This window comes from Zeus faber (genome assembly GCF_960531495.2).
Source record: "Zeus faber genome assembly, chromosome: 4".
Taxonomy (NCBI): Eukaryota; Metazoa; Chordata; class Actinopteri; order Zeiformes; family Zeidae; genus Zeus; species Zeus faber.
Genome location: NC_137191.1, coordinates 20,135,819 through 20,153,894, shown reverse-complemented (window position 1 = coordinate 20,153,894; position 18,076 = coordinate 20,135,819). Strand labels below are relative to the sequence as shown.

At 43.4% G+C, this 18,076-nt stretch overlaps 3 protein-coding genes across 3 annotated transcripts; 2 read left to right on the top strand and 1 right to left on the bottom strand.

The window, feature by feature from the left end:
• The first annotated feature begins 304 nt into the window (after positions 1 to 304).
• Positions 305 to 6,446, top strand: ufsp2 (ufm1-specific peptidase 2). The gene is made up of 12 exons (XM_079998516.1): positions 305 to 377; positions 703 to 793; positions 1,123 to 1,306; positions 1,396 to 1,459; positions 1,654 to 1,808; positions 2,001 to 2,193; positions 2,736 to 2,882; positions 2,980 to 3,144; positions 3,462 to 3,586; positions 3,676 to 3,752; positions 4,882 to 5,006; positions 5,117 to 6,446. The coding sequence occupies exons 1-12, from the start codon at positions 375 to 377 to the stop codon at positions 5,201 to 5,203; spliced, it is 1,416 nt and encodes a 471-aa protein (XP_079854642.1). The 5' UTR covers positions 305 to 374; the 3' UTR covers positions 5,204 to 6,446.
• Positions 6,447 to 7,486: 1,040 nt separating this feature from the next.
• On the top strand, positions 7,487 to 13,382 carry cfap97 (cilia and flagella associated protein 97). The gene is made up of 5 exons (XM_079998754.1): positions 7,487 to 7,768; positions 7,941 to 8,946; positions 10,003 to 10,280; positions 11,666 to 11,825; positions 12,847 to 13,382. Exons 2-5 carry the CDS (start codon positions 7,986 to 7,988, stop codon positions 12,948 to 12,950), a joined length of 1,503 nt encoding a protein of 500 aa, XP_079854880.1. The 5' UTR covers positions 7,487 to 7,768; positions 7,941 to 7,985; the 3' UTR covers positions 12,951 to 13,382.
• A 261-nt stretch (positions 13,383 to 13,643) lies between these two features.
• On the bottom strand, positions 13,644 to 16,007 carry slc25a4 (solute carrier family 25 member 4). The gene is made up of 4 exons (XM_079999859.1): positions 15,831 to 16,007; positions 14,516 to 15,002; positions 14,290 to 14,430; positions 13,644 to 14,186 (listed from the first exon to the last, which is right to left on the bottom strand). Exons 1-4 carry the CDS (start codon positions 15,939 to 15,941, stop codon positions 14,029 to 14,031), a joined length of 897 nt encoding a protein of 298 aa, XP_079855985.1. The 5' UTR covers positions 15,942 to 16,007; the 3' UTR covers positions 13,644 to 14,028.
• Positions 16,008 to 18,076: the final 2,069 nt, after the last annotated feature.

Sequence of the window (18,076 nt, the reverse complement as noted above, 5' to 3'; positions counted from 1 at the left end):
GGTTCAACTTACAATCACAACACAGGTTTGTGATCCGCTCAACATTGCAATAGTAAAATAAATATAATTTAACGGGTGAATTACATTCAATGATGAAACTTGGACGACTCGGTCCATACATAACATAAAATCCAACACATGAAATAAATACATTTGCAACATATTCTAAGGGTTTACTGTGGAAACTCCCGGTTCCGAGCCACCTTGAACGGGGCACACTTAATCGCTTCCTGTAGTGGGGGCGCGGCCATTTTAATCCAATAAGCGTCCAGCAGACGCGTCACGTGACACGTAGACGACGTCGCCCACGTTGTCGAAACCCGCGTCGCGTTTAGAACGTATGCCGACGGCGTGCGAATATAGACGTTTCCACGATGGTAAGATTGCCCTCAAATCAGTGACTTGTCATTCCCGCCGATGGAATATTATTTTAACTGCGTGCGTGACTACGTGACGGCATGAGCAAATGTGTTGGGACGACCAGCTGACAGTCAAAACATTACCAGCGGACGATCTCCAGACGGGCTTCCTTCGGGAACCTGTCCACGGTCGTAATTTCTAGTTAATGAAGAGCCAGATACTGTATGAGGAGATGGTTATTGTTCATTTAACCATGATAGACAGACAGATAGATAGATGGTAATGTATGGAATGTAATAAACTTACATATTAGATCCGCTGACGGTGTCGTGGCTCTCTCAGGTTGTATCCGACTCCAACACAACAGCGGCCGGGACCATCCTACGCCTGAAAGGGCAGCTGGACTTGAAATGTCAGTTCGACAGCACAGATGGTAGGTTGTTTATATCGACCATCACACCACAGCAGAGACGTCGTGGCGCTGCTCTGCGAAGGAGAGGCCGTAAGGAACGACGCAGGGCTTGCAGGGATAATAACAAGTCTGTTCCGTACTGGTAAAACGATGCCTATGTCGCGTTCAAACCCTGTGCGGCTTAAAAATGAATTTCCAGTGCGATTCCATTCGTACTTCTGCGGAAATGTGCAGAGAAATGATGTAGAGGATGTTCTGGCGCAGGTGTTTTGGCTATACAGTACATCAGCCGCAACATGAAGAGAGATCCACATGCCCGACACGTATACCTGTTTTGTTTTTTCCCCCAGAGTTGCACATGAAGACGGTCATCTCAAGAACATTTGAGACACTCCGTCGCAAAGTGAGGTCAGACTCCCTCGTTCTCACAGTCCCTGGGAGCCCCGTCATTATCTGGCCAAACAAAGACGTCTCTGCGACCCCTGAAGAAATGACTCCGACTTCGACGTGTGAGGATCTCCAACGCTGCATGAAGTAGGTTTTCAATGCTGCAATGGCTTTGCATTTGAAATGAGCCGCCTTCTTCTACAACTGAGCGGTGAATCGGGTGTCTTCAATTTCAGGGCAGATGAAGAGGTCACGGGCAAGAAATCGACTAAAAAGAAAGGCAAAAAGATGTTAACGGAAGTGAGTACGCAACCCTGGAGTCGATTCCAGTTTCCCACAGGGGAAGCGCTGCAGTGTAGTTATTTAAAACCTTTCTCCATGAATCACCTAATTAGTCACATAATGGTTATCTGCCATACTAATATATATATTTTTTGATTTGCAAGTTACCTCGGGATGATAACTTTGTGTTATTGCGTTGTCCGTGCGCTTAGAACGTCATAAACTTTCACCTGATGATGGAGCTGTCCAACCCTGGTCTGCCCTCGGTTCCTACTCTCACCAGAACGATCCAGAACGGCCACTTCCTGCAAACTGCCCTTCCCTTGGATTGTGTGGTCCGCACCACCTGCAACAAGACACTCAAAATGTAAATTGGATCGCACTTAGTATTTTATTTTATATCATCGCTTAACTTTATGATTCAGTTAAATGGCATTTGCATAGTGACTTATTTTACTGCACCAACCTGGTTACCATTTTGCTCAAATTAGTAAAAAATAAATAAATGTGAATGCACTTGCCCAAACAGTCACTCTATGAAACGTTCTTTGTGTTTCAGAGCCTGTGAGCGGCTCTTGAAGGAGCTGATCGTTCAGCTGAATGAGATGGAGGACGTTTCACTGCAGCACGTGAAGGGAACAGCTCTGCCGGTTCCCCAACCGTTCCACTTCCTGCTTCCAGAACCCAAAGGACTGGTCACTGTGGTTTACCCAGCTGGACTACACGACGACCAGCTGGAGAGCTACCGCAAGGTGCGGACTGTGCTTCTTTGTTTCAGCCTCATGTTGCTATTGTACAACATGACAGAGTTTTCCAGGGCAGGGGCCATAAAAATAAACAAAAAGGACATTCAATCTAATATTGGAAGTCTCATATCACGGGGAAAGTGGAAAAACATGATTGAAATAACCCTTAATTGACTTTTAAAATTTTTCCTACTGATTAGCCCTTTAAATCACTTGGGCTGTCTGATATTTTTCCCCAGTGTAGGTGGGAGTTGTTGATCAGTTGCATGGAATTGATGTGCCAGTGTTGCTCTGGTGCAAATGATATATATCAAAATGTACAAATAAAATACTTTTTTTCCCCCAGACAGGAAATATTTTGATTCATGAATTAAAATTGAACTCCTTGGCAGAGGCCCACATGTTCACCAGTGTTGTGGTAATCATTGAGTAGTCCCTTTAAAATCTAACAGTGTAGTTCTTCTATTTAACATATCAGTCTCCTGATGAAGTATTTCCCTTATCTGTTTGCATTTTTTGAAATTAAAGTAAATGTCTTTTCTAAATAGGAATTGCATCAGCGGTTTGAACTTCCAGAGGACAGGCCTTATTTCAGGAAAGCCAATGTTTATCACTTCCCCGATGAGGTCTACAAGGACGGCTACCTCCGAAACCCCCATGCGGTCCTCACGCATCCCGCCATGGAAAACAGCAAGGTGAGATCATTCACGTCCGGACATGCACGTATCATATTGTTGGACGTAGAAACAATACTTGAAAGGCTGCACTGTTTACGTGTCTTTTCTTCCTCAGCTGTACCTGGTCCAGGGAATCTACAGCTACCACCACTACATGCAGGACCGGACCGACGACAGCGGCTGGGGCTGCGCTTATCGCTCACTGCAGACCATCTGCTCCTGGTTCCAGCAGCAGGGCTACGTGGAGCACGCCGTGCCCACCCACCTGGAGATCCAGCAGGTTGTCACACCGTGAAAATAAATACATACATCATCATTGAAAACCTACGATATTCCCCCTGGTTTTGTTATTCAAATTGTAACGTAATAAAACATTTTCCAGAATCGCTTTTACGACATTATATTAACGGATTCTATTATATTTAAATTAATAAAGGTTGCCTTGAAATGTTTTATATTTGTTTTGCGCAACATCATTGAAAAAGCTTAATAAAAAAATAAAAAAATAAAGTACTTGAAAGGCCTTCAATTAAATTTTTAAATGTCAGAATGAACCCGGTATTAGTTTGTTGGACGTAATTGAAATGTTATTTTCAGGCTCTAGTGGACGTTGGGGACAAGCAGGCGTCGTTCATAGGATCCCGCCAGTGGATCGGGTCTATCGAGGTGCAGGCTGTGCTGGACCAGCTGCTGGGGGTCACCTCAAAGATTATGTTTGTGAGGTATTTTGCACCGTCATGTATCAATGCAGATAACAATAGTGTATGTAGTATGTCCTGATATGGACTTTTAATCGATTGTTTTTCTTTAGTCAGGGATCTGAGCTGGCGTCTAAGGGCAGAGAGCTGGCAAACCATTTCCTCACTGAAGGAACTCCGATCATGATTGGTAAGTTACATAGTACAGTACCCAAAGCTACGTCAACTAAAATCCTTGATGAGATAAAATCAAAACGTACTGTATCTTCAATTTGAAACTTTTTTTTTCCTGTTTGGTCAGGGATTTTCTTTTTTATGTTGAAACATGTTGACCAAAATGGCCCTGTGTCTTAGTTCTTCTCAAGATTGAAGACCCCCCCCTTCCTGATATCTGTAAAAAAAAATATATTTTTTTTCTTCTTCTTCTTCAAATGTCATGCACATATCAACTTAGTGGTGTAAATTGAACTTAAAAAATTGGAGCCTAAAGCGATTTGGGAGGAGCTGCGGGAAAGTGAAGATTATATGATTTACATTTACATTTAGTCATTTAGCAGACGCTTTTATCCAAAGCGACTTACAAGGGAGAATAACATTCAAGCTACATTGCGACAGAGACATTAGTGTAACAATAAATACTGCTAAGTAGTGCTAAGTAATTGTAGGTTAGGAGAGGAGGTGCTCTCTGAAGAGCTGGGTCTTCAAGTGCTTCTTAAAGACAGAGAGGGAGGTCCCTGCTCTGGTCATTTTTGGCAGCTCGTTCCAACGACGTGGAACTCAAATGAGAATAGCCTGGATTGCCGTGGTTGTACGGCCGGCAGAGCCAGGCGACGCTCATTTGACGAGCGCAGCATCCGGGGGGGGTAACATGTGCTTTTACAAGAGCATTTAAGTAGGTGGGAGCATTCCCAGCAATCACTCTGTAGGCCAGCATAAGAGACTTGAACTTGAACTTACTCCAAGGTTGAAGATGTTTTTACATGAAATTTGACATTTTGATTCGATAAAACTCGATAAAGAATTTTGGCAGCACTCCAGAGTTCATCATCCCTCTAAATTTTGGACTTAGACCAGTTTTGCAGATCATTTATTGTGATCTGACTGGCCATTTATTTGAAAATAGCAAAGTACCACATTAGTATTCTCTGGGAACCAAATCAAAAGTGCCAGGACGTGTGTGCGTGCGTGTGTGCGTGTGTGCGTGCGTGTGTGCGTGCGTGTGTGTGTGACCATGTATGTCCATGTGTGTAATGTCAGAATCAGAAATCTCACGCTATGTCAAAGTATAACTGATAATTGTACTTTGTTGTCGCCTCCAGGAGGGGGAGTTTTGGCTCACACTATTTTGGGAGTGGCGTGGAGTGAAACCACCGGGCAAATCCGCTATCTCATCCTGGACCCACATTACACGGGAGCAGAGGACCTGCAGCTCATCACAGATAAGGTGCCAGACATTCTTAAAAGCGTCACTCTTGATATTTGGATTCCTCTTTCTGTTATACATACATATATTTTTATACAAGAGTGGTCATTGTCTCTGTGTCATCTTCTCAGGGCTGGTGTGGCTGGAAAGGACCAGACTTTTGGGATCAAACTGCTTATTACAATCTCTGTCTGCCTCAGAGGCCAAAGGTCATCTGATTTTATACTTCCCTCTCAAATGGACCTTCTGTGTTTAGTGTTGTTTGACAATATGTAAAGCAAATGTAAAACTTGGAACAATTTGTTTCCTGAAATGATACTGGTATTTTAAAATAAATTGAGTATATTTCCACGCAAGGCTGTTATTTAAATATTTAATTGTTTTTTTTGTATGATGTTTCAAATGATCATAGATCATGTTGTGCAGCAGATAGCTATAAATGGACAGAAGTAAGGGATTGCAATCAAGCCCCTAAATCACCAAAAAAGTAAAGACAATTTCCCAGTGGAAATCATTAAAGTGTAAAAATCACATTAAATTCTGTATCAATATAGTGAATCAGGTGAATATGCTTTTTAAACCTCTGTCTGGCTGTTGAACCACTCTTATGCTTCTGTTGCTTAATTCTGTCTGGAGATGTTCTCTTGTTCTGCTATAACCTATATTTGAATCCACAAGTCAGCAAGTCTTCATTTTATGAAGTTTTCCACAAAAGTACTTTCATGTCATAAATGTATTTCAATTTTTTTTTTTTTTTAAGATAGCAAATTATATCCTGAAAGATGATCTTCCATGTACAGGACTGTGTCTGTACTGATTCCGTATTATAATTGAGTTTGGACAACCAGCTAATCATCATGGTGCCTTTGGTGTCATACTCAATGTGGATCCACTTTCAGGATGCCTTATTCACATTTCAAGTTCAAGAGATTATTTGTCATATACATTTATGCAGTGAAATGTCATGACACCCGGTGATTACGCACAATAAGCTGTAAATAGGCTCTAAAAATACTAAAAAATACCAAAATGTGCGTAATCGACACATTTGTCACTTAGGTGCGATTTCTTATTTTTGGGGAAAGCAAAAAAAATTAATATAGATTCTCATTGAAAAACAATAGATGTATTTTTAGTGGGCTAGCTTCACAAAGTTTGTAATAAAACTTGCCCTGAAAACTGCTCTGCTGGCAATTAATTTGTGTCCTATTTTTTAGGAATGCCATAAAGACTACTGGGGTTTTAAGAGATAAGGCAACGCTTGTTTCCTATTAAAAGGGGTCAACAAAGTCAACATCCATATTTCTGTCTCTCCCAAACCTTCACTGACCTTCAGGTGTGTGTGTGTGTGTGTGTGTGTGTGTGTGTGTGTGTGTGTGTGTGTGTGTGTGTGTGTGTGTGTGTGTGTGTGTGTGTGTGTGTGTGTGTGTGTGTGTGTGTGTGTGTGTGTGTGTGTGTGTGTGGCAGGTCTAACTAGGTTATTTAAAAACCTCCATGACAAATTGTGATTTCAGGGGACGCGTCTCCTACTAATCCGCATTCCCCTTTCTTGCCGATGGAGACGCACTGAGCAGTAAGGACTTAATGAAACATGTTCTCTCCTACTTTGGTGGGTTCATAGACTATAAATAATACTTTATAGTATCCATCTTATTATATATGATCTGTTATATATTTATTTCATTATATTATGTGATATAATTATTTTATATCTATATTATAATTATTCTATACATTATATATTATATCGTTTACCTCTAATAATCCTTTATTCAAAAGGATTTTCTATAATTAAACCATGTGTATGATTACTTGCTGATCTTTTTTGGGGGAAATGATCTTTATTGTATCATGCAGCTGAAATAGTTATTAATAATAATAATAATAATAATAACCCTTGAACCCCTCCACCAAAAAAAAAAAAAAAAAAATCCTACGCTTCCAATGTTTTGCCGTTGTCAGGAAGTGACGTCACGTAGTTACCCAGCGAGTCTCCGGTCGCTTCACAGACTTGATCCTCTTGCTGCGTTGCCGTAAACTCGGAAATCAGTCATTCCGAGGCGGTGGTCCCCACTTCCAAGCTAAACGTGCCCCTGTTCGGGAAAACATGGACGCCCGCAGTACATGTGTCTTTGTTTGGCACTTGACGCTTATTATTTTGTACACGTTGCAAAATTCATGTTAGAATGACAATTTTTTTTTGGTAAAAATCAATGTTAGACAAGCATTAAACAATGATGTGCAAAGTGACTTCATCGTTCTCGGTGTGTGTGTGTGTGTGTGTGTGCGTGTGCGCGCCACCGTGTTGCCGTGGCGCCGGGCCTGTTATCTCGGTCAACTCGGGTCAGGGAGATCTGCCCGTGAAATTCCGATTCAAATGGCCGTTCCTTTGGAATTTGCCGAGTAGGAGATGGGATTTTTTTCCCAGTTTGCACCCAATGGAATGCAGCATCAAGCTTGCTCGTTTTGTCAACAAGCCAACGACGTCACACTGGCGTCATACTGACTGTTAGTAACAAACACGGACACGCGGATATGGCAGTTTAGTGGACGCGGCGGTTATGCACAGTTACAATTGGACGTGGGTCGCCGTTTGATGAACATTTTTCTTTTCACCCTAGAAATGAAATCGCCTAAATGCGACTAAATTCAAAGTAAACCGACATGTAACGTGTCAGTCAAACGTTTGGCCCGGGTGAGACCTCACCGTAGAGCTAACAGTGCTAATGCTAGGTAGGGGTTAGGCTATGGATAAGATAACTGTGATAAGTCAACCGGATTCTGTAAGTCTACTAAGCAAGTTGTGTGTCTGTCTGTCTGTCTGTCTGTCTGTCAGTGTGTCTGTGAGCGCCCGCGCTTGTATGTATGTATCTATGTATGTATATATTTCGATTTTTGTATATGTACATGTGTAAACTCAGGGAGACTTGTCATAGACCTGCCTCTGTCTTCCAGATTCAGCCATTGCTGTTCTCCACTGAAGCTTTGGGATAGAGGACCATGTTTGCTACCAGGGAACTAACTGGTGAAGTGGATCATTCCTTTTTTGACAGTGACTGTGAAAATGGCAGCTTCGTCAAAGACGGAGAGAAGTGTGACACCGACACGGAGAGCGACCACTCTGCGGAAGGTGACTGGCGTAGCCCTCCATTGTCTCGGCACCTTCACGCCGCAAATGGCCAATTGGCAGAATCCCTTGACCCCGGCGGGTCCAGAGAGGCCGGTGGAAAGGATCACAGAAATGGATCCGAGTTGAAACCGATAAGTCAGACTTCGAGCATGTCATCTATTGATCGCCATTTAGCCAAACTGATCCGTAATGACAGCGACGACGACGACGAGGTTTCCAGCGTGACCTCAGAACAGAGGCCGGATGAGACAGTAGAAGCTGAGTGTAAGGAAACCGATGATGACGGCTACCACCAGAGTCAAGATGAGAGCGAAGGAGAAGAAGACGAGAGGTTACCTTCCTCTCGTAGACACTCGGGCCTGAATGGGGGAAACCTCGGCACGCCTAAGAAACTGCTCCGAAAGCGTCACCCTCGAGTTCCCTCTCCCGCTTCCTCTGATGCGGGCACAGACACGGAGGCGGACCGCTTCAGTGTCAGTAGCCATGAGAGCTGTAGTCTGGAGGCCCCCGCCCAGACCAGTCCGAAAACTTCACAACCGTCTTCACCACCCAGAGTGAGAAAGCCCGGCTCGTGCTCAGGATGTCGACACAGTCCCCAGACGGCGTCAGAGTCTGGAGACACCGTGACAAATGTCACACCGCTTTCCACTCCTGACCTCAGCCCCCACCGGGTGGTGGACCTGTCCCCGAGAAGAGACGTGGATGAGTCTGAAAATGAAAATGAAAATGTCAAAGAGCGTCAAGAAGCCAGGAGGCAGGAGAGGGTGCCCTCCAGTGCCTCCTCCAATAACCAACAGGGACACAAAGATTATGATGATGATTTGGATGAACGTGAGTTAAAATATCCCTTTTTTTTTTTTTTTTTTTAATTCAAAAATAGCCATGTACAAAAATGAATGTAGACACTACACGCATACACACACACACACACACACACACACACACACATATATATATATATATATATATATATATATATATATATATATATATATATATGCAAAACATTTCGCCACTTGTAAAGAATGCTGTAAAAATTGAGGATGCTTTCCAAAATAATGCCATATTTTTTATTTATCAATTAAAACATATAAATTGCGGTAAACAGAAAAAACCTGAATCAATCAATCAATCAACATTTGGTGTGACCACCCTTTGCCTTCAAAACAGCCCAATTCTCCTACTGTAGGTCCACTTGTGCACTGTTTTTTGTTTTTATCTGAGAGAGCTTGCTATTATATTTATTATATATCTTCATGTGATCCCAGACTGACTGGATGATGTTGAGATCAGGGCTCTGTGGGGGCCGTACCATCTATCGCAGGACTCATTGTTCTTTTTTTCCTTGTTCGCTAAAGATAGTTCTTTATGACTCTGGCCTTATGTTTGGGGTCGTTGTCATGCTACAGACATGTTGACGCTGCAGAACATATCAAATAGCTGTTTAAGACAAATATTGTTGTGAAACATCTTGAGTGCCAAAAACTTTTGCACAGTAGTTTTAATACTTTTGCACTTTTATTTGTGTATATCCAGTATATTTTTTATATATATACACTCACTCACTGTGTGTGTGTGTGTGTGTGTGTGTGTGTGTGTGTGTGTGTGTGACATTTATTGTGCTTTTTGAAAACTACGGTTGAACTGCGTTAAAGTCAATGGCATGATTCTAAGGTATTTAAAGGTTACAGCAATTGGAGAATATATGGTCTGTACAAATGTAGTTGTACAGGATAATATTTTGATATTATTGGTATTATTGGTCCTGGACTGGAAAAACTTACCTATCTGTAACTCTTTGAATGATGGATATGTCACCAAACAAGCAATGGTCCGTCTGAAACCTCCTTGGTTTTAACTTATTTGAGTATTTCTCCCACGGACCAGACTCTGTGGGGTCGCAGACTCAGCTGGAGGGTCCGTTATTCTTCGACGTGCCTCACTTGAGCAGCAGGAAGAACTTCTCGTTCAGGAACGACGAAGTGCGAAGCATCGACCGGGAGAACCGCCGCCTTCTCCGGGAGCTGTCGCGCCAGTCGTCGCGGTCGGCGGCGAGCAGCGCCACCAGGGGGAAGATCAACTCCAACAACCCGCCGCCGATCCGCCTGTACCACAGCGCGGTCAACAGGCAGAGGGAACAGCAGAGGATTGAAAAGGAGAACCTGGTGGGTCCACCTTGCGTGCGCGTGCTTGGTTTCATGTTTCATGTTTAACCTTTGCAGGATCACGGTCATTCCTCAGCGAATGATTATCAGTCATTATTACTCTTTTTAATTATTGATCTCACATGATCAGTCTTGATCTGCTCCAAGAAACTCTCAAATTACGCTCACAATAGTTTAGGGCCCTTTTCAATGGATTCACTATCATTCCTCTTGGATTATGGGCCTTGAATTACCTTAATTCTCAAGTATTTCTTTGAATTTCAATTCTTTAGTGTATGATATGATGTGTTCTCAGTAGATCCTTTGGTTTTTGGAGAGGAGCGTGATTTCCAGAGGAGAGTGATGTTTATTAGTGTTTTAATGCAGGTGCTGCTTCTGAATATTTAGCACGGATTAGAGTACTTATTGCGTTATGGCGTGTCGAGTTTGAAAGGCCGTCAGTACAGCAGACAGAGATAGACGTGGGGAACAGACGGGGGCAGGTGGCCGGCCGGCCAAACGCTGACGTCAGAGGAGTTCAAGCCCTTCAGCCTCCTCCCTCAGAGCCTGTCTCACCATGCAGAGACTGGATGCATGTCGAAATATCACCGGGGAAGGCTTACCAAATCACCTATCGAACAGTTAGCGCGTGTTCCGTTAAAAATGCCTGTTTTCATTCCTTTACTGACACAGCCGGGACCGGGCAAATAAATTCTTGGCTGGTGAGAGGGCTGCCAGCCGTTTTCAGGGACGTGTCCTTCTACTTTTCAGGACAGACTGTTCTCCCTCTCTCTTCAGGCTTTCGCTCTCGGTCCCTTCTCTCTATTCTTAGAGTGAGGTAATTGAGTATGGCACGTGATCGGTATATATCTACACCACTTATTTCATGTGAAGGAACCCTCCTTCCCGCTGCTTTTGAGTGGGATTGGCTCTTTGAGTCCTCATAACCGCCAAATGACGTACTATTTATTTAGTTTTTATGAAGTGAAGAACTTGCAATGTAGTCACACTTTGTACACATGCTGCTTAAGACGACCAATGTCCAAGTGAGAAGCCAAATGTGCCATTTCACGACCTCTGACGCCCTGTTGAAATCCAGGAGGGATGTCTCTTGACCTTCAGGTTTTTTTTTTTCCAATTGCCTTGCTTTCTCTGGGGGTTGTTTATAGCGTGGGTCACATTTAGCGCGGTTGGTATTTCCCCACTCAGATTGAACCATGCATGATTGTTTTTGCTTTGAATCGTCATTTTCTTCCCGGTCCCACCGTCAAATGTTCTGTAGCTTTATACAAATATGGAATTCTGTCTACTACTACACTAAAATGCTAAACACACTAAACAGGCAAGTATAATCTTGTTGTAAAATGTTTTGCACCTCTGTGTCCGATGTCGTGTCTTTTTCTCAGGCTTTTCTGAAAAGGTTGGAATCTGTCAAACCCACGCCCGGACTGCGGCGTCTGGATCAGCTGGCGGACTACCAACGGCAGGCGGCGTACATGGGAGCGTCCCACATCATCTACGCCACGACACCCGAGAGGGACCGGCCCACCACCAGAACCCCCATAGGTGAGTGACCTGTGGTTATTTTGAATAGAACTTTATGAAGGTAAAAGAGGACGGCGTATATTAGCGTAATGCTGCTACGCTGAATGAGTGGAGTTATGTCTCCAAAATGGTTTGAATGAATGAGAGAAAAATATGTAGAAACGATCTAATCCCAGCATTGATAACTTAACTTTCCCTGTGCTTAGAAATGTAAGTCCTGGAATACCTTGAAAATAGCCCCATTTGTGCTGATGTGCTTGAAAAGTCCTTAAAAAAAAACACAATTGAAAACCTGTGATATTCCCTCTGTTTTTTTTTTCTTCAAATCAGGATGTAATAAAGATTTTTCAGAATGGCTTTTACGGCATAGGGTAGATTATTAGGGAAAGGTATCTTTAATCCAGCATGGTTGGACACTTATAATCACTTATATATAGATCACATTGAAGGTTATTTTTGTTTTGTGTTTGTCCTTGAAAATGAAAAGTATTGCTTAAAAAAGTCCTTGACTTCATTTTGTAATGCCAGAATAAACCCTGGCACATTTTGTATCTATGTATATTTTTCTATATTTGGCTATTTTTTGCTTTTCATTGGCTATTTTTTTCTAATCCAGATCTTTTTTCTGACTGTAAAGCTTTTTTTTTTCAATGCTTATTTTCAGGACCATTCAATTCCTTGTATACGAAAATGTACTTGGCTCAATAAACTGATTATGATTTTGAAAACCCCCAAAATATTCATGGGGATTCATCTTTACTTTTATCAAATGGATTTTAGTTAACATGAAGTATTTTTTTTATTTTTTATCATTAAATTAGATTTAATTAGCAACTTACGTGACCGTATTTGACGATTGAAGTGATAAATGTGTATTGTCACAGAATCATCCCTGTAACGACTTAAAAAACACCTTAACTCAAACAATCTAAACACATTTGGGTGATAAAAGATAAGATAACTGTGCATAAGGGATATTGTTGCAATCAGATATTTCATAACACAGTTAAAACGTTAAATATCCTCCTCCTATCTCCTGCAGGTAAGTGTCCCAGTCTCACCAGTGTCGGCAGCAACAACAGCAGCCGAGCGACGCACGACAGCGGCAAGAAGCCCGGGGTGACACGGCCTGCCTGGGTCAGCTGATTTCACCATGCTCTTCCATTTCAAAACATTCGAGAACGGGATCAGCTTATTTATATTCTATGTTTGGTTATTTGTGCTTGTTGTCAGAATGTGGCCGCAGTGCAGGTACTCACAACATCCAAGGTTGGCATGTCATCTCTAAGCATTGTAATTAAAGTTCTATTTTGGCATACACCCATTCCAAGCGTCTTGGGACTAATTTCTAGAAGATAGAATTAAACTGTACTAGCTTTGCTGAAATTGTACCGGAAATGCCTTTATTGATGTGTCTGCTTGCTTATCTCTATGAATAAAGTTTGAACATCAAATATGACTATGCTGTACATTGTGCTGCTTGCTCTGAGCAAAGTGGGTTTTGTTAAAAAAAAATATAGTACACTTGTTTTTTTAGTTTACTATGAAAAATGTTAAATATTTATATTTTTTTGTAATTTTGTGCTCTGTTGTTCCGAATAAAGCTTCTTGTTCGATAACTTCTTCGTCCTTGATTAAAACCTTTGTCTTCAGTAACCCCCAGATTTATAATAGCCTGCAATGGAAAAGGAGGATGGATGATGATGACTTTTAACACCAATACCCGTTTCATTCTATTGCCGTGTAGAAAATACCTGTAGCAATCTGAAGAGAGTAAAAGTCCAAAAAATAAAATACATTACTTGAATCACTGAAAGGAAATGATCAAACTCAAAACTGTAAAAGTCATTCCTTTTTTATTAAAAGATAGAAGTACAAGATGGTATGAGAGAAGACATAACATCAAACACATGTTTCTGAGCAGGAACCGTCTCACTGAGAGATAATGAATTAAAAGTATTAAGGGTAAATCCTTTGCATCCAGATGGATTTCTTAGAACATACTGAAAGATGAGTCGTGTTCTTCGGAGTGTCGTACACATCTGAGGAACCGGCACGTCTCTAGGCGGGTTCACCCCGACCGCCACGCCTTCCACCGCCTTCCCGGCCTCGGCGCACCGTGCCCCGGCCTCGTGATTCACCACAGATGTTGTCACTCTAACACGAATTAAGACATTTTCAACCTGAGGGAGGGGGTTTCCTTGGGGACGAGGGATCAGAACGTCTATGTATACTTCTTGATCTCGTCATAGAGCACCAGCACAAAGGCTCCGCCCATGCCCCTGATCACGTTGGACCAGGCGCCCTTGAAGAAGGCTTTGCCTCCTTCGTCCTTGATGATCTTCTTCCAGCAGTCCATCGTGCCCGTGTACATGATGTCGGCTGTGGAGGTGGAGGCCTAGTTAGTTACGCGCAGATCACCACGGCTCATAACGAGCGGCGCTCTCGCCTGCCGCGTCGCTTTTACGAGTGCTTTTGAACTCACCTCCTTTACGACCCGACTGCATCATCATGCGACGCCTGACGGTGTCGAAGGGGTACGAGATGAGACCGGCGGCGGCGGTCACGGTCTGGGCAATCATCCAGGTGACAATGATGTGTGTGTTCTTGGGGTCGGGCAGCATACCTAGGAAGGAAAAGCAGGGGGGCAAAGCGTATAAACGTCACGTCACTTCGCGGCCGAAGAGCCGATTGGGAGGGAACGTCCTCACCTTTAGCCGTGTCGAAGCACCCAAAGTAGGCCGCTCTGTAGATGATGATCCCCTGGACGGACACGTTGAATCCCAGGTAGAGGCCCCGGAGGCCGTCGCTTTTGTAGATCTTGGAGATGCAGTTTCCGAGGCCGGTGAACTCCCTCTCGGCCGAGCCCTTGCCGATGTCGGCCGCGAGCCTCGTCCTGGCGAAGTCCAGAGGGTACACGAAGCAAAGGGACGTGGCGCCGGCCGCGCCGCCGGACGCCAGGTTCCCGGCGAAGTAACGCCAGAACTGTGTCTTCTGGTCCACGCCGCCGAGGAAGATCTTCTTGTACTTGTCTTTGAAGGCGAAGTTGAGGGCTTGGGTGGGGAAGTAACGGATCACGTTGGCCAGGTTGCCTCTCCAGAAGGAGATGAAGCCCTGCTCCTTGGGGATCCGCACCACACAGTCCATGATCCCCTTGTACTGCATCTCGGCAGTGATCTGTTTGCTGGCATGTTGGACCTGGGGAAAGTCAAATACAACACGGTCATGAGAGACACAGGCCAACTCTAGCAAACAAAACGGGATCAATTGTCAAGTAAAAAAAGTAAAAAAAAAAAAGAAAGAGGAATTTATTCTGGTTGGAATATGAGTTATTTTAATGATTTTAGTTTGACGTGGTTTAGCTCTCGTGCTTTTTTTTTTTTTACATAATAATAATAATGCATAGAAAACCCCATCCCTTAGCCTGGCCAGCCATTCTGGAGGATGGTTAAGCCCATGGCCCACCCCCAAAAGTCATTTGAGAAACAGCCAATAGTATTGGGTTGCATGCCTCGAGTTAAATTTAGCAGTTTACTTCCACTGACTATCACCGTGGTCATGCACGTTTGATAATAGCAGAATAAAGACTTATTATAGGAGCGAGAAAGACTATAGAGAAAACATATATACAACATATATTCGAAAAATATTCCAATACCACCACCAATATCATTTTCGGAATTAATCAGCAACTCGTTTTTATACCAGTGTCTTTATTTAAAAAAAAAATCACAAATAATCCGCAATTCTGCACTGATTAGGCAACAATCTAAGGCATCCCCATGCGTAAAAGCGTCTCGACAGGCAGGGCACTGGCACGAATCTCATGAAGGAACTCGGTGTACATTTCTTATCATTAACAGATTTTCCCAGGATGTTGTAGGCATTATACATGACGTCATTTTACTTACACGCGTCATTTCTCGGCCTGGTGAACATGCTGTGTTGGGTGTGCCGCCGCTTTACGCACGGAACGGCGCGGTTCGTCGGTGCGTAAAGACAGAGAGCGTGTCCAGCGGACCTCACCTGCAGCAGCAGCTTGACCCTCTCGATGGGGGCAACCGCTGTCTTGGAGATGGCGGCGGCGATGCCACCGGCCAGAAAGTCCTTGATGAAGCTGACGACCGCGTCCGACATGGCTGGATGAGATGAGACCCCTGAGTGCTCCGCACACCTCTCCAAGTCCTCCAGGAAACCCGACGCGCCTCGGAGTGGGCGCAGCGCCCCCGACACCCCCGAATATATGGGGGTGCAGTCATCGCGAGAAAAGTGAAGTGATGGATGTGCCGTTTGTCGAACAGTTGAACGGGGTTGAAAACATGACCCGGGTTAAAGTTCATGCGCCATGTTTCTGGCGTTACGCGTCGGCCTGTGGCCTCGGACGTTTAAAGGACATTCAAATGGATTCCCATCTTTTCATTGGGAAATCCAAATGCAATCTCATAATGCTTTGACCTAAACGCAATTGCACCCCGCCGATATTCACGAATACGTTTTTTTTTTTCCAATCAAATACTGATTATGAATGATTATAAAATAATACGTGATCCTTGATCCTTGATCCTTGTAGATCAATGGAGTTGTTTCCAAATGAGACAGCGTCTCATTCTGTTTAAGTATCAGCAACTTTAACTTTAAAATAAAAAACAAGTTTCACCCATAATGATATAGTCAGCTGTTTATTATGCATATGAGGACTGTTCATTTTTATTTTGATGGTGTCCACTGTAATTATGTGAATGAATGTGTTGAGACCAAAGGTACACATTAAAGTTTCTTGTCCTGTTTTGTCTTGTCTTGTCTTGTCTTGTCTGATCTGATCTGATCTGATCTGATCTGATCTGATCTGATCTTATCCCTTCATGTATGGACGCCTCCTTTCACATACAAAGTCACGTGTATATTCAAATCAGCTCCTCCTAACATGAGGGACACCATAGTCCTCCTGATCTGTTTGTTAGTGTGTGATTATAGGAGATTTGGGTTTTGGGCTGGTCCAAACATCTATGAGCTGCTTTCAGTTTATGGGGGTTGGCTACTGGCCAGCATGTGGCCTACTGGCAATTTTGCTGCACCTTCACTTTTGGCACCTGTTGTTGAGGGGGTGGCGGGGTGGAGGGGGTGCACATGTGTAAAGAGCAACATGATATGACTGGCCTGGCGTGTCTGTAGCATGGTGAGTCTGAAATGAATTTGATTTACATAATTCAATATAATATAATGTGTGTGTGTGTGTGTGTGTGTGTGTGTGTGTGTGTGTGTGTGTGTGTGTGTGTGTGTGTGTGTGTGTGTGTGTGTGTGTGTGTGTGTGTGTGTCTGTGTGTGTGTCTGTGTGTGTGTGTGTCTATAGACATTGAATTGGAAAAAAACCTTTTCTTTCAATAGGACTGGGACTACTTATCTTGTCTATTTTACTTAAAATTGTACCAGTTTCTCTGCAGGGCTATTTTGATTATATAACCCTGCAGACATATAGGTATTTGTGTTCTATACTATATATATATATATATATTGCTATATTTATATTTTGTCTCACCGGGTTTCCTTCAGTGCAGCCGCTGGTACCAAGAGACTGTACTTTACCAAATGACCACTAGGTGAGGCTCTTCCACTGTGTGGATGGAGTCATGGGTAAAGTGGTAAAGTTGCACAGTTGTTGCCCCTTTTGAAAAGTGACAGCGATGCGCTGCAAGCTGCTGCTGGTTTTGAGGAGAGCAGAGCAATGAGCCTTTTACATTTGTCAAGCTCGAAGATGCTATTCGCCGAGGGGGAAAAGTGACAGTTTGGATGTGGAAAGGCAGGAGTTTGAGGAGTATTGTCTTTGCAGGGTGCATGCCGATAGTGAGAGGGCGAGGGAGAGATGGAGCGTCAGGTTGGAGAGAGGTGCATGATACTGTAGGGCGGCTGCTGCACCTAGACATGATGGGGTGCCTGATCGGCTTCATATGCGTGCAACTGTTTTGAAGCATTTATGAACGTTGATGGTAGAAGTATGGAAAAGGGGAGTTATTCCAAGGGCTTGGCGGAGAGCAGGAGTCCGCTTGGCTGGAATGAGCCGCCTTATTGTCAGCACAAGGGATTTAACGTCAATATTATTTTATTCCCCACATCGGACTGACTCCTGCCTGGCTTCTGGTTGAACAATGTGCCACTTTGAGCAGATTTTCCCAAATTAATTCTGAATATTATAATTAATATTGAGGTGAGAGGTCACGCCGGGGGCAACGGCTTACTTGCTCTTTTCATGTTATCTTTACCGAGAGGGCAAAATG

Excerpts from the sequence above, each read along its gene's own strand:
- ufsp2 (XM_079998516.1), top strand. Across the intron at positions 794-1,122 it reads TCAGTTCGACAGCACAGATG|AGTTGCACATGAAGACGGTC; the intron begins GTAGGTTGTTTA and ends TTTTTCCCCCAG. Across the intron at positions 1,307-1,395 it reads GATCTCCAACGCTGCATGAA|GGCAGATGAAGAGGTCACGG; the intron begins GTAGGTTTTCAA and ends CTTCAATTTCAG.
- cfap97 (XM_079998754.1), top strand. The coding sequence starts at position 7,986 with ATGTTTGCTACCAGGGAACTAACTGGTGAAGTGGATCATTCCTTTTTT. Across the intron at positions 8,947-10,002 it reads TGATGATGATTTGGATGAAC|ACTCTGTGGGGTCGCAGACT; the intron begins GTGAGTTAAAAT and ends CCCACGGACCAG. Across the intron at positions 11,826-12,846 it reads CACCACCAGAACCCCCATAG|GTAAGTGTCCCAGTCTCACC; the intron begins GTGAGTGACCTG and ends TATCTCCTGCAG.
- slc25a4 (XM_079999859.1), bottom strand. The coding sequence starts at position 15,941 with ATGTCGGACGCGGTCGTCAGCTTCATCAAGGACTTTCTGGCCGGTGGC. Across the intron at positions 15,003-15,830 it reads GGGTCAAGCTGCTGCTGCAG|GTCCAACATGCCAGCAAACA; the intron begins GTGAGGTCCGCT and ends GACTTTCCCCAG. Across the intron at positions 14,187-14,289 it reads GCAGTCGGGTCGTAAAGGAG|CCGACATCATGTACACGGGC; the intron begins GTGAGTTCAAAA and ends CCACCTCCACAG.